The following is a 15632-nucleotide window of genomic DNA, read 5'->3' as shown; positions in this document are numbered from 1 at the left end:
AAAGGGGAAAAAAAAAAACAAGACCGAAACTCTTAACAGCGGCGTAGCCGGGCTTGATTGATACTTTAGTTGAAGATCGACGTAATGAGGTAGCGTGACACAAAACTGCCGCTACTTTAATATACAGAAGACTAGCCGAATGCAGCCGGCATTGCCCAGGTTCTTTTTGAATGAATTTACTACTATAATTAAGCTTTTACTCGTGGTCATAGAAGATTGACTACTATAATTCAGCTCAGCTTTTAATTGTAAAATGGGCCCAGCCCGGCCAAGGTGGCCTCGACCAGCCTCACCATCTAGCCTATAACCTTCCCTGGGCCCGTCCCAACATTTTTGGTTCTTTTTGAATGAATTTACTAAAATTCATCTTTTACTCGTGGCCGTAGAAGATTGAATACTACAATTCAGCTCAGCTTTTAATTGCAAAATGGCCCCAGCCCGGCCAAGGTGGCCTCGACCAGCCTCGCCACCTAGCCTATAACCTTCCCCGGGCCCGTCCCGACATTTTTTATTTTAGAGGCTTCCTCCTATCTTTCACCGTTCAGGAGATTAGTGCATGCAGACAAACAAACAAACAAACAATCAAAAACTTTCTCTTATATATATATATATATATATATATATATATATATATATATATATATATAGAAGAAGAAGAAGATAGAAGATAGAAGATAGATAGATAGAAGATAGATATATTTTAACCTCTAGTAACTTTGCAGTCACTACGAAGGGATTAGTGTTTATGATTACATATATTATAATATTAACGTTACGTTATCATTATTATGAAAATGATATTGCTATAAAAAAGGCGAATTCCTGACTTCCGCGGTTGTTAGTTTCGTACACCGCTTATCATCGATTCATGAACCATACACCGCTTCAATCCATTGACTTTCCATTCACGACATTAGGATTATAGTGTTATGGTCATATTTACTATATTATTATTACTATTACGAAAACGGTACACCACTGTATTAATAAACCTGGGCAGAATTTGTCCGAAGCGGTCTGGAGGTGAGGCATGAAGCCTAAGGCCTATATTTACCATATTGTTGGAAGACCCGTAACGCCTATGCTTTCGATATTTGATGGTCATTTTAACAATCGGTTTGTTTGTGCTTCACTCAATGAAAAACATTTCGGAAGAGCATGGCGATTGTGATATTGACAGGTTCGACGATATGCTCGGCTAGAACGAAATTGGAATCAAAATGGCGGTGTGCGGAGTCAGCCACCGAACCGCCGTTATGACATCAGACGCAATCACATCACCCTGTCATGTGACCAGATCCTCAGCTCTGATTGGTATACGTTTGAGTGGACATACACTGTTCTAGACAGCTTTGCCCTATGGGCTATGCCGTAAAAAGAAGAAATGAATTTTTATGCCATTACAAGCAGAATATTTCTTGTGAACGTGGATAATGGGAGCTATCAAACAGGAATGTGAAATGTAAAATCATCGTCTTCACAGGATACATCCACATAACATATAAATCGCAGGAAAGAGGACATCTTTTTGAATCATATTAAGGCAGTTCCAAGAACATAATCAGAAATCCTACGAGTATTTTGACCCAAACATTCATCGCATAGTTGATGCAAGGGCAGTTCAAGAAATACCATAAACAAATTCCATTTGCTGAGTAATGACATCAGCATTTCTGAATAGCGAGTGCTCACTTTCCTTTCAGCAGTCGGGAATTTTGAACATTTTCTCAACAAAATACAAGGTGTTTAAAAAAAAGTGGACTATTTGAGCAGCCTGATATTCTGTCGTTTCTCATGATATACCCTTCTCTCTCACAGGTTATGGTGGAGGTATTCCATCTGTAACAAGTCGTCAGTAGGATCCTACATGTCAACTATGGTGTTCACAGTGGAGTAAAAAGTGAAAATCGTGACTTTGTGTTTGAGACTAAATCCTACATGCAGGTGCGCTGATGATACCGATTGTGATCTGTTTGACCATGTCTGAGAAACATGGCGACACAGACAGATATATTTCTCATCGCATACATTCTGGGGCAAAAAACTTGAGCCAAGCTGTTTTTACAAATTTTGAGCCATATATGCGCACAACACAACAATCGCGACATCGTCCTGCATCTTCGCAACAGCACGAAGCGGATTTTGGAGACTCACCGATCCTGTAACCCACGCCCTCCAGTACCGGCGTTGCCGGGCGGGGGAAGGGAGACCCGTACATTCCCAACCCGTATCCCTGGTGTTGGGCTAGCGGCCAGGGTGCCGGCTTAGGATCCTAGGATCCTGGGTTCGAATCCCGGTCAATCGCTGAATTAACGCCAGGGGGGTTGACTCAGCCTGTCATCCTTCCGAGGTCGGCAAATTGAGTACCAGTTCACTGGTAATTCCCTGCTTGTCGTTAAAGGCGGCAAAAAGGGTTGGCGTCAGGAAGGGCATCCGGCCGTAAAACATTGCTTCAAAAAGGGGACCGAAAAACAACAACAACCACAGTTCCCGAAAAAGGCCAACCCCCGCTTGCGGGGAAAAATGGCCTCTAAAGGTGGTTTTTTTTATATGCGCAGTACGTATTCCAATTTAAATTGACTACTCACGTTACAGTATCTAAAAACCCGTGTGGTTTACAGCATTTTTAATGAAAAAAATAAGTGTTTTAGAAGTTTTGTTCAAAAAAACAAATTACGAAATTTCCGTATTTTCACCTTTTATCTCGGTCAATATCTCAGGTAAGACAAAATAGATCAAAATTTTACACATAAAAGGAAGATAAGACTGTTTTGAGTTGTTCTGTGTCACAAATAAATAAAATATACATTTTACTGTTAGAAGTATACTTTTAAATATCTGCAATGCATATTTAGGGTGTTGTCATGTTTTTTGACTGTTTAGTGCATATGTAGTGCCTAAATTTCTCTAATTTGTGACTTGTACAGTTAGTGTAGGTCATGTTTTTTTGTGTTTTAATTTAGAAATGCCTCCAAAAAAAGAGAAGTTCCATGCTGATGGGGATATTAAAAATCGAATAGTTTGTCTTCGTCAAGTGGGTAAGACATACGCTGAAATCCACAAGCTCCTGAAGAAGAACATCCATATTTCTCTGCCTACCATAAAGAGAATAGGTCTACAGTTCCAGAAAACTGGTTCTACTGCTAGGAAGAAGGGATCTGGCAGGCCGAGAGCCACTACACGTAAAGATGACAGGCGACTGAAATTCTTAGTTCTCCAGAAAAGAAAGAAAAGCCTGCGGAAACTGTCAGAGGAGTTCAGAACTGGTGAAAACAAGACCGTTTCAAGAAGAACCATCACAAGAAGGTTGAATGATGCTGGATTTGCCTCAAGAAGATGTGCTAAGAAGACTTCATTATCTAAGAAAAACATTCAAGACAGATTTAATTGAACTTTCAGAGAGTTCTGTGGGGTGATGAATCAAGATTTCAGATTTGCAGTGATGCTCCAGAACGTTACCTTCACAGATCTGGTGAAAGATTCAACCCCGAGTGCATTTAAACACCTGTGAAGCATGGAGGAGGTGGGAAGCATGTCTGGGATGACTTTCTCATCTCCTTGTGTTGGTGAGCTGATAAGGTGTGAACAGTCAATTTCTGCCAAGGAATACCAGAAATATTAGAGAAAGGATTACTTCCCAGCCTCCAAAAGTTATTTCCTGAAGAGAAAAGCAAATAAGTCATTTTTCAACGAGATGGCACCTGCCCATACTGCAAAAACCATCAAAAAGTGGTTGGAGAAAAAAAGTCCCTGAAACTTATGTTCTGGCCTGGTCAGAGTCCCGATTTGAACCCCATCGAGAAACCCCATCGAATTCAGCACAAATGTATTGGAGGGAAATTTGTAAATTCTGATCAACTTTTGGAAGCTGTCAAACATGCATGGGACAATATTGCCATTTCTCAGTGCAGGGAGCTTTATCAAAGTTTGACCAAAAGACTGGATTATTTAAAGAAAGCTTTGGAACAAGCTATTCCATCGTGATTTGTGCAGTTATTGCTGCATGTTCTGGTATTTGTCGTTTTTTAAATGTATGGTAAAATAGTTACGACAAAAAATGGAAAAAAAAAATTGGCGGCTCATTTTTTTTTACCCCGGAGTGTAGATCACTTATCCACCGGTCCAGGGACCACTGCCGGTCCGCGGAAGGAAAGCTACTGGTCCGTGGAGTAATGCCAGAAAAACACAAAATTATTGCCACTCACACACTAGTGACACCCAACGAATCTATATATAATGGAGCAAGTGTATACATGTATCATCTACTCCAGGGAAACATCTTTTTTTATTTCTTTTTTAAAGGATTTTTAAAAGGATTTTTTGCAACATGGGGTCCAGAATGATGCAAAAGGCAACAAAAACCCATTTTTTGAAATGGGGGTCCGGAAATGAAGGGACCAGGGTGCATACTCGCCTAGATGCTGCAAGCGTGAAGCCATCAAGGCATAGGGTGCCCACTCAAAGGGCCCGGAAGCTTTGAATTTTAGGTGCTCCAAGGTACACAGAGCATCTGCTGATCACATTGGCTACATGTTCGCAGGGGCAGGGGGAACCTTTGTTTCAATTGTAAAATACATTTTATGTCTTTTCATTATTAATTTTGATGCGATCGAGACAGAACCTGTAGCTTTATCAGCTTAAAGTGACATAAATTACTCAACAATGCTTTTGTAATTCACTACGATACAAAACAAGTTTATTGTAGTAATTCAATGACGGTATCTGAATTCATTCAGGAACTTCAAGGATGGATTGTTTATGAATATTCATGAATACTAGATGTAGTAATCAGGAGTCAGTTCCCCTTCATACTATGTATGTTCGTGAATATATGGCGAGCGGTTCTACAGTTACACTTTCCATGTGTATATACAAACATACATATGTGACACAAAGGATTTTCCTATCACACGAACCCGGGTTACATTCCCCCTAAAATAGATTAATTAATTATGTAAAATGATTAAAAATCACGGGGCAACCCGGGTTACCATGTGGTGGATCATATATATATATATATATATATATATATATATATATATATATATATATATATATATATATATATATAAATATATATATATATAAATATATATATATATAAATATATATATATATAAATATATATATAAATATATATATATAAATATATATATATATAAATATATATATGTATGTATATATATATATATATATATATATATATATATATTTTTTTTTTGTACACTAGCAAAGAATTGGCTCTGAGCCTCCAACCAAGCCTCAGGTTTGATCTGTTCTTATGCATGATGACGGCACATGGCGTGGCAGAGTAAGGGGCAGTGCTTTTGTTTTTTTTTAAACCAGCAAAGAGTACAGCGACGAGTTTTCAAGGCATTAAATCAGGCACTTCATGTGTACTCGAAGGTGTGTGACTTTAGAGGCAGATAAACAAGGCAATTTCCAACGGCAGGTAAATTAGGCAATTATACAGGAAACAAAATATTACTGTCAAAAGTTAATACAGAATATGAGACTAGTGAGGTACCTTTGCTAGGAAAGGGTGGGAGCCCAGAATCTCAAAAAAAAAAAAAAGTTTTGAGAAATCTTACGAAAACTCCCATCCACTTCAGAAGACGTGCACGGACTCTAAAAGCTGCACACCCGTGAAAGACTTTACATGCAGAGGGAAAGCAGCTTCATACGTGTGGTAACTCATAAGTGTGGTAACTGATAATCATAATTGCATGGAGAAATTTGTAAAACCTCCCACCCACCTTATAACATACACTGGGACCCGAAAAGGTTCCACAGAAAGTTTGGCAGGGCTAGCCCCAAAACTGAGGGAGTAGTTTGGGGGCAGATGGACAGACAGACACTCCTATTTTATTATGTATGACGTGCTGAAGTATAGACAGTAACGACCATTAATTACGTGGTTACCAAATGGCGGTCATTTATCTCTGACCTTTGCCGGTCCCTGTTGAGAACAATGTTACGAACCACCGGTATCGATGACAGTTTGTATATTGAAATGACAAACAACCGCACTAAAAATAAAAATTGAAGTTAGTTATCATGTCGTGATATGTAATTAACCCGTGTTAAAGAATTATTGTTGCAAGCTCTTCTAATGAGTTTCGGCAGAAAAATTAGGGCGAGGTACCATCTACAAGTATGCAAAATTTCAGAGAGATTACAAATGCCACCATGAAGATATGTATACAAAACACAGTGCCTCATCTTTAATGCTCGATTTCTCAGTTTCATGTGTTTCTAATAACTCTTAACCTATGTACCTATAACACAAAAACTGTACGTGCTAGCAAATTCAGTATCACTTTAAAACTTGTTTTGTAAAGATATCTCAAAAATTAGTTTTGCAACCTCCAACTCGTTATGTTGTGACAGGTCAGATAAGTTTAAAATATAAAATAACTTTAAGAAGAAGAGCAAGTGCTCAACATTTTGTTTTTGTTAAAGAAGGACAACCCTAATCCCATCCCATAAAAAAGACGATTGACATTCAAAAGCAACAACAGAAACAACCGCATCCAAAGACTCACCGACAACAATACCAAAACTTAACGAACCACTGATCAATGTCACTTAAACAGACGCCTGTCGAAACATTTTGCAATTCTAAAATGCAAGCACCAAAAGCCGGAAAATAAAGCAAAGAGAGTTTGTAATAAGCTGGTGAAATATGAACCGGTAACCAAGACAACCGTGACCTCGGTGACTGTGAAGGTACTCAGGCACAAGTAGAAATTGTCATTGCCAAAAAGATAAACTCTGGAGAAAGTATTTCGTTTGATACAAATTTAAAACACCTTGGAATGTTAGAACTGTGTCCTGCACAGTACTTTACCTTCCAGGCGCATCGATTATGCAATGCAGCATACGTTTCCTTTTACTAAGTGCATGTTGTTTGGAAACTGCAGTACTCATGACAGTTACTTGTGAACCACAACTGCATGTGTGCCCTATAAACGGAATGTCAAAGCACATGAAGGCATGGACCTTGCATAAGTACCAGAAATTGGACTACGGTTACGCTAATCTTCAAGTGTTAAGCTATTCCCTTGAAATATATAAAAAAAATTGACTTATTGAGTAACACAGATGTAAACATTCCACTGATGTCAGCCGTGCACATTCCCCAGTGGCCTCTGCACCATCGTTATGAAATTCCTCTATGATATCCTCACTGCACCTTGGCAATCTCCTGTGAGGGGAAACAAAATAAATCAGGTAATTTGCATGAACCGTTTATTTTAAAACAACTAGTGCACCCACTCTGTACGAGAGCTACAGGAAGGTTAATGTTATTATCCTCTCTGGGTTATATAGATTACAGAGGATCTAGGCTCGGGCCTCAATAACGTCGAGGGTGTGTTCAGTTACCAAGCTTCCTGTAGAATGTTCACCAAGTTACTGGAGCATTTGAGCAAGCACTCCATTCAAAACCGTTGATGAGGAACGGCTGGCTTGGCAAGCACTAGCTAGCAGCTTGGTAACTGAAAACACCCCGAGATTCCTCATTTTAAGTTTAGTGTTAACCAGCAGCAGCGACTGTTTCAAAAGGTAATCATATGTGTTTGTGGTTTATAATATTTTTACTTTTGGTAGAAGCCGTTGCTCCCACGAAAAGCCACGATGAACTATTTATCAATGTTAACATGGCGTTTGTTCAAGGAGGCAAAACCCCTTGTGGGAGGGAGAGATATTATTAGTGTCAATATTGTTTTGTAATCTTACTATAATTCACCAAATGTCTGTCTGTCCGTTCGAAGGTACCGTAAAAACTGCTGAACCGATCGCAAATATATTTTGGGTGGGTAATCCTGGTATCCCCAGGAGTAAAATAGGCTATTTAGTTTTCCCAATTTCAGCTTTAGTCTCCAGCATTCTCAGGTTTGGACTCCCGCATAACATTCGCGTTTGCATGACGTTCATTGTGACGTCTTCTTACGTCGAGCAACGGTACCCGCCCTATGGGCGGGGCTTCAATTGGGAGGCCCAAATGAAAAGGCTAAATATCGGAAATTGAAGGCTTTTTTTCTTTTAAACTATTTATATAAACATCCGTTAAATCTCGATCGGTGCAGTCGTTTGTGCGGCACCTGGGAAAATAACGTCATGCGGGAGCAAGTATCAGCAGGATATGGCTGTGTGGGAGTCCACGTTTGCACCGATCGCTGCACCGTGTGCTGCACAAACGGCTGCACCATGCACTGCACAAACGACTGCACCGATCGCTGCACCGGGTGCCGCACAAACGACTACACCGATCGGATGTGGCATGAAGGAGGATCTGCACTTTGGCATGAAGAAGGATCAGATCTAACAGATCGCTGCCTCCATCGATCTTGTCAAGGCACCTATCGGCTCAAAATCCTTTTAACTGTTGATTTGGTACAGTCACATGTTTCGGGAATTTGGTACACGTATCGGGAGTACATACGACACAGCGATTGTGAACACGATTATCGATCACGATCATCACGATCATCACGATCATCACGATCATCACGATCATCACGATCATAGTGTATCGATCACGATTTGAAACACGATGGAATAATATTTACCGATATGAACAGTGATGTGGCTTTTATTGAAATTCTAAAGATACTGTTTAGATTTTGATGATTTGCATGTGATATGATACAACGGATGTTTATATGAATCGTTTAAAATAAAAAAAACCTTCAATTTCTGATATTTTGCCATCGCCATATGCAGATTCGCCACGGACCCACGATCGATGTTTCTCGACGTGAACGTACCCGTTTGTTTGCGAACAGGTACGTTTTTCATGGAAGTCCTTCACGAACTTGCTGTTCATGTCTGACATGCGACTGAAGGTGCTACAGGAATGTGGAATTTATTGGTTTCATGCTTTAGCATTCACCGTATCTGCATTGCCTGTTTGCTTCTGGCCCCCCACCCGTGCGTAGCACGGGTATTTCTCTAGTAACATTAATATGAAAATATTACACTGATCAACAAAATTTTTTAAGTTTTATGGTTCTAGGATATTTTGAGGTGATTCTAACCAACATGAACCTGTAGATTTCGATTATGATATCCAATTTTCACTAGCACAGTTTTTGAGAACCAGTATATCATAGGAATATCAGCCACAGCCGAAATTTGTCTTGTACTCACTAATCAGGACTTTGTAACGAGACTATCTGAGCTGGAAAACTTTGCTTGGGATAGCTTTGTGGCTGTTGCTAACAATTACCTTGGAAATTTTCGAGCACCAAATTATGAAGAGCTTGTGGACAAGATGTTGAAGAGTTACCAGGAGCTCGGTGCTCGATTGTCACTAAAGATACATTTCTTCCATTCTCATCTGGACTTCTTTCCACAAAATCTTGGCGATGTCAGTGATGAACATGGAGAAAGGTTTCACCAGGAAATTGCCATCACGGAGACTCGATATCAAGGCCGATTCAATCCAAACATGATGTGCGACTACTGTTGGACTTTAACAGCATGAAAGTGATTGCTCCTACAAACGCAAAAGTAAAGTTCAGAAGCACTTTTCATGTGATGTAAATAAAAACTTAAAGTTCATATTATTTTTTGTGATATTTTATAAAGTTCATATTATTTTTGGAGATTTACATTTTTTTATGTGATGTAAATAAAAACTTTAAGTTCATATTACTTTTTGTGACAATAAATAGACTTATTGAGACAATCAAGAAATTTGCATGCTCTAAAGATTTTTTCCACACTTATGATGTACTACGTCAAGGTTACGTGATAGCGAAATTTTAAGGTCAGATTCGGATTCGTGGGCACCAAATTAATTAGAAACAGTTGAAAATAAGTCAGAACCAATTTGGCTGTTGACCAGTGTTATCATTAGCGTTATTACTTTGATAATTAGAAAAGGCCTTGTAAAAACGCCATGTTTAGCTACCTTAACACAGATTTCACACAAGGTGGACAACCCTCTTGGGGAGCGGGGTAAAACAAGTTGCTACAATACGATGATGTCGAATTGTTAATTGACAAGTCCAATCCCATATATGAAATGGCCAATTAAAAAGGCCAACGTATTGCTATGTTCATTTTACATTGCATGAGAAGAATCAAACATGTACACCTATATTTGTTTGAGCCTCTAATTATTCGTACGAAAGCTCATGGTTTTGCCAGCTCATCTGCCATAACATGGCAAAAATGAAGGAACATGTGATTATGATTCAAAATATCATTTGTTTGTAATTACAGGGCTATAAAACCATTTTCCAGAAAGAAAACCGAAATAAAACAAATTTCAACTTTCAGTGATTTCTCTCCAGGAAGCCCATGGTGGGTGAGCCAAAAGTCCAAAGAGCATAGGGTTCAAAAGGTTAAAATTAGGTAAAGGCTAAAAATATTATGTCAACCCTGCATACTTTGTATTCCCATTATATTGATGCAAAATTTCATTTGGAAAGTCCCAGCCGTCTGAGATACAGACATTGATAGAAAATAAAATAAGAAAAATATATAAATAAAAACCTAAATGGTGGTTTAGTATTCCTATGGGTCTGAAAAACTCTGAGGTACCATTAAAAATTGGGGGCACTAATTGTCGAAACAAACTACAACTGGTATAACCCTCCGCTTATCCTATAGGAGGCTTAATTCTGAAAACTTTCTGTTGTGATAATACATTAATAATAATAATAATAACCATTCCTTTCACGCCATGAGGAGTGCAGATGCTGTCGAAGCAATTTCATTGGCTAAGGAATACAATGCTGGATGGGACCCCACCCCGACGTAGCATACTCAAATGGATTACCCCAGAAAGCTGGTGCACATTTTGCCAACCTCAGAAGTTTGACAGGTCGAGTCAACCCACCTGGTGTTATTTCAACGGCATGACAGGGGCTCAAGCTCAAGACCCTAAGATTTTCAGCCAGCCACCTTAACCGATATGCCAACACCAGGCTTGTGATAATACATGCAGTACACCAAAAACGGAATGATTACTAGATAAAAACAAACAAACACAATGGCACAACCAATCAGATATCAACACTCGACAACAACTCTGCATTTCTAGTAAACTCACCTCTTTAATAAGTTCTTTAAGCTTGGCATATGCATCTTCCAGCACATCATTGATAATGATGGCATCAAATACACCTGGCTTCTTACCTGTGGTACAACATATATTTAGATGACCTTCTGACATCCACAGATATGATTTTCTGAAAACACTACCAAGAAAATGAAACCGAAATAATGATAAATGGTGAGAATAAGCAACTCCAGGCTGCGGTAAGCCATGAGGAAAGTGTAGCCTTAACAAATGTGAAGAGGGCAAAGGTTATTGGTGTACAACAGAGCTCATTTACCAATGCAGCCATTGAGCCACAAAATAAAATGCCCATCTTGGATGTATCTGTATCTATACTGCACAAACGCCCAAACAATGGGGCTATTTAGGTGCATTGGTACACTGAGTAACAAAATTGTTGAGAGTTAAAACTTGGTTGCTGGTTGTGTTTGGGGAGTTATTTTGGTAGATTATGCTTCGTTTAAACCTAAAAAAACAAAATCAGACGACATTTGTGCAAAAACAAAATATCATAACTTGATCACTTTGTTCTCTTCAACTCTTCTATGCCAACGCTAAACTTATTACAAATTTCCACATATGGTGATTGCTTAACATTCAACCGTTCAATCTGCTTCTCTTGGCATTGTGATGCATTGGGGGAGGGTGGGGGATTTTGGGGGAGGTTCTGCTCTTAGTTCTTCAAAGTGGGAGTATCCGTTAACACGTTGCGAAAGCCCACAATGCATTGTATCAACAGAGTATTACGGTATGTAATTTATAGACAGGTTAGACATTAATTTTGTGGGCATAAACACCTCATGTTTGCAGGCGGGGCTAGGTGAAGATTTCCCATGAGAGAGGCACACGTCACGTGTGTGAAAGGCCATCGCAATGTGTCTGGCCAGTGTGTGTCAGCCATGGCGGCGCAGTATTCTGTAGGGCTGGAATTGCCAAACGGCATTTATTTTCTATGGGGTCACCCCATGGGTAAGACTGCGAGGGGAGAACTTCACTCAGGAGGAGAAGAAGTGGACGAGAGAGACCTCATTTGGAAAAGAAGAGGAGAGCGAGAGCGACCTGGAGACTCGGAAGAAGAATGGGTCTCATGTGTTAGAGGGAGATCAGGAAGCCTCATGTGAAAGGAGCACATGAGAACATGCTGTTCATGGAGGAGTTTTGGAGGAGACTGGTTGTGGCTTTTTCTCTGGGTGAATTGACCCAATCTGGGTTTTTTGAGGGCCCGGGGGAAGAGGATGGAGGGCAGACCAGGATGTCTTGGTTTAAAAAGGACAAAGGGGTCAAGAAACATAAGAAGACATGCCAAGAATGCTGTCTGCCCATCATAGTGCAAGTTAGAACCGGTATATAAACTGCATAAAAAGTAAAACAAAGTTTGCTTTGAAAAGATTATCATTATGTCCCATCAACTCTTAATTTTCTTTGCTTAACAACTTAACTTAACTTTCTTAACTTAACTTATTTTAAAAATATTATAGTATCATTAGGCCTTCACCATAACCTAACCATGGTTTTTGCGATTGAACTTATTGATTGTGAAACTGCCACACCAAATATGTTTTGGGTAGGGCAGACAAAATATCTGATTAGTTCCAGAGTTGTCTGCACAGTGCACATTGACCACAACAACACCATTTTGATCCATGAGGGGACATCGGCAACATGCCAATGTTTAAATTAGGAGATTCACTTACCCCAGAGCTGCAATAATGCATTGTTTATAGAAGCATCACAATCAGCACTCACTGTATTCAATTTCTCTCCGTGCAGACTCGAGTCTATGAAGCAATGAACTGTCATTCTCAGTTTTTCTAAGCCGCAGACGTTGTTCCTGTGATGCATGAAGGGTGTGGGTACAACAATATTTGCGAATAAAAATACATTTGTGTATCATAAAGAGGATTAGAAAAAAAAAAAACATTTTGCAAAACCAACTACACAAGCAAAATGGAAGACGGTATTAATGTTCTCAATCAATGAACAAACTGAATATTTAAGCGTAGTTGGCTACGGGTTATTAGCTGTGCCTGATCCTGAAAGGATGGGAGATGCTATTGTAATAGGTCCATGTCGGTGAATGTGCGAGTCCACATGCAAATATAGTTTAATATGGCATCTGCGTGACCGCAGCAAATTGCATTTGACGTTTGCAGCATTTGTTTCAGGCATTGCAACACACGACCATGGGTTTAACTAGTGCACCCAGGCAGCCTTGGTGGTTTTGCCAACTTTTTTCTAATTTAACCATAACATTTTAACATGTACCTAATTCAACCGAGTTGTTCGTTTTTTTTTTTAGACCTTGAATGTGGATTAGTCATGGCCAAAAATATTGGCACCCTTGCACTTTTTTCAAACAATGCACCATTTCTTCCAGAAAATTGTTGAAATTAAATATATATTTTGGTATCCACATATGTATTTATTTTGTTTGCAGTGAAACAAAACAAAAAAAATCTGAAAAAGATTTCTAACTATTAGCTTATTCCACATACAAATCCAAAAATGGCCAGGACAATATTATTGCCACCTTTTACAAGTTGTTAGAAATAATTAGATTTCAAGCAGGTGATTCTCCTTTACTTTGGAATTGAACTCACCTGTAGTGAGTTGCAGGTGCCTGCAATCTAAAAAAATCACTCATTCAACCAGTTTGAATGGAGAAAATGAGTCATTCTGCTGTTTTGTGTCACTGTGTGTACCGCAATGAGCATGGAGAAAAGAAACAAAACCAGAGAATTGTCTGAGGTCAGACACAAAATTGTAGCCAAGCATGGACAATCTCAAGGCTACAAGTCCATCTTTTTAGACCTTGATGTTCCTGTGTCCACCGTATGCAATGTTATCAGGAATTAGGAATCAGGAATATCATTATCAGGAATATCAGGAATCAGGATTGTTATCAGGAATTAAAGCCCATGGCACTGTAGCCAACCTCTCTGGACGTGGCCACAAGAGAAAACTTGATCGAAGATTGCAGCGAAGGATTGTTTGAATGGTGGAGAAAGCACCTCGATCAACTGCCAAACAGATTCAAGCTGACCTTCAGACACAAGGTACGACAGTTTCAACTCGCACCATCCGTCGCCAAATTCAATGAAAGGGGGTTCTATGGTAGGAGACCCAGGAGGACCCCTGTGAGAAAGCCCGACTGGAGTTTTCCAAAACACACCTGGACAAGCCAAAATCCTTCTGGGAGAATGTCGTGTGGACAGATGAGACCAAATTAGACCAAATTAGAGCTTTTTGGTAATGCACATCATCTCGATGTTTACAGAAAACACAATTAAGCCTTCAAAGAAAAGAACTCATTACCTATAGTCAAATGTGGAGGTTCAGTGATGTTTTGCAGTTGCTGTGCTGCCTCTTGCAATGGGTGCCTTGAATGTGTGCATGGCATCATGAAATCAGGAGATTACCAAGGCATTTTGGAGCACAATGTTCAACCCAGTGTCAGTAAGCTGGGTCTCCGTTGAAGGTCATGGGTCTTGCAGCAGGACAATGACCCAAACACACTTCAAAAAGCACCCAGGAATGGTTCAAGACAAAACGCTTGACTGTTCTGAAGTGGCCAGCAATGAGTCCAGATCTAAATCCCATTGAACGTCTGTGGGGAGATCTGAAAACAGCAGTTGGTAGAAGGCACTCATCAAATCTGGAAGAACTGGATCAGTTTGCACAAGAAGAGTGGGACAAACTGACAGTAGAGAGGTGTAGGAAGCTCATTCATGGCTATAGTAAGAGCCTAACTGCAGTTATTCTGTCCAAATGCTGTGTTACCAAATATTAAGTCTAGGGTGTCAATAATTTAATCAATGCCATTTCTTTTTATTTTCTGATTTAAAAGGATATATTAAGTTCTGAATCAAAACCAAAGGTACTGTAATATGAACAGTGAAATAAAGAATTGTGGAGACCAAATACTTTCGTCTATTTCAACTTATTTTTAGAGAAAATTGTGAGTTATTTGAAAAAAGTGCAAGTGTGCCAATATTTTTGGCTACCCCCTGCACTAGCAGGGAAAATAGCCTTAAAATGCCTGTTGTTGTTTGTTGTGGTGCCAATATTTTTGGCCACGACTGCATGTCCAAAATTAAACCATGTCGTTTATTGTAAGGCATTACATGCAACTGGCATTACAAGGCATAAAATGATCGCACATACATGCAACTGTGCACAGCGATGAAATACTGTTACACATTTTGCATTTTAAATTCAGATTCCATTTCTGATGTAGAAAACTCTGTTACGGAGCGTCGGTGCTGCTAAAACAGTTTCTTGGCAAGGGTTATGCTGGGTGGTATGCCATTGCCATCCCAGTAGTAATCAGGACAGCAATTTGTAATTTGTGCACAGTGCCAGAGACAGCTCGCCTACTCTTTGCCATGGGATCTTTAACGTCTACCAACTAATGCCTGCAGATAGGACGCCATATTTAATGTCCATCAGAGGGATGACACATGATGAATCACCCTACCTGTGAAACACTAGGATGACTGTTTATAGCTGGATCGCAATTCAAACCCAGGCTAGACAGCTTTAAAGCGAGTGTGCGGAC

At 39.5% G+C, this 15632-nt stretch overlaps 1 protein-coding gene across 2 annotated transcripts in view; it reads right to left on the bottom strand.

Annotated features, from left to right (window-relative positions):
* Positions 1-5218: 5218 nt before the first annotated feature.
* Positions 5219-15632, bottom strand: part of LOC137413154 (guanylate kinase-like) — a 60913-nt gene continuing 50499 nt past the window's right edge. For both annotated transcript variants that reach the window (XM_068098549.2, XM_068098550.2), the window contains exons 6-8: positions 12821-12905; positions 11066-11151; positions 5219-7207 (exon numbers count right to left, since the gene is read on the bottom strand). In XM_068098549.2, coding sequence (XP_067954650.1) covers positions 7187-7207; positions 11066-11151; positions 12821-12905 — 192 coding nt within the window. In that variant the 3' untranslated portion in view covers positions 5219-7186. The remainder of the gene's footprint in view (positions 7208-11065; positions 11152-12820; positions 12906-15632) is intronic.

The sequence above is a fragment of the Myxine glutinosa genome, chromosome 7 (genome assembly GCF_964187855.1).
Source record: "Myxine glutinosa chromosome 7, kmMyxGlut1.1, whole genome shotgun sequence".
Lineage (NCBI taxonomy): Eukaryota > Metazoa > Chordata > Myxini > Myxiniformes > Myxinidae > Myxine > Myxine glutinosa.
The sequence above is the reverse complement of the archived record's forward strand: the minus strand, read 5'-3'. Positions and strand labels throughout refer to the sequence as shown.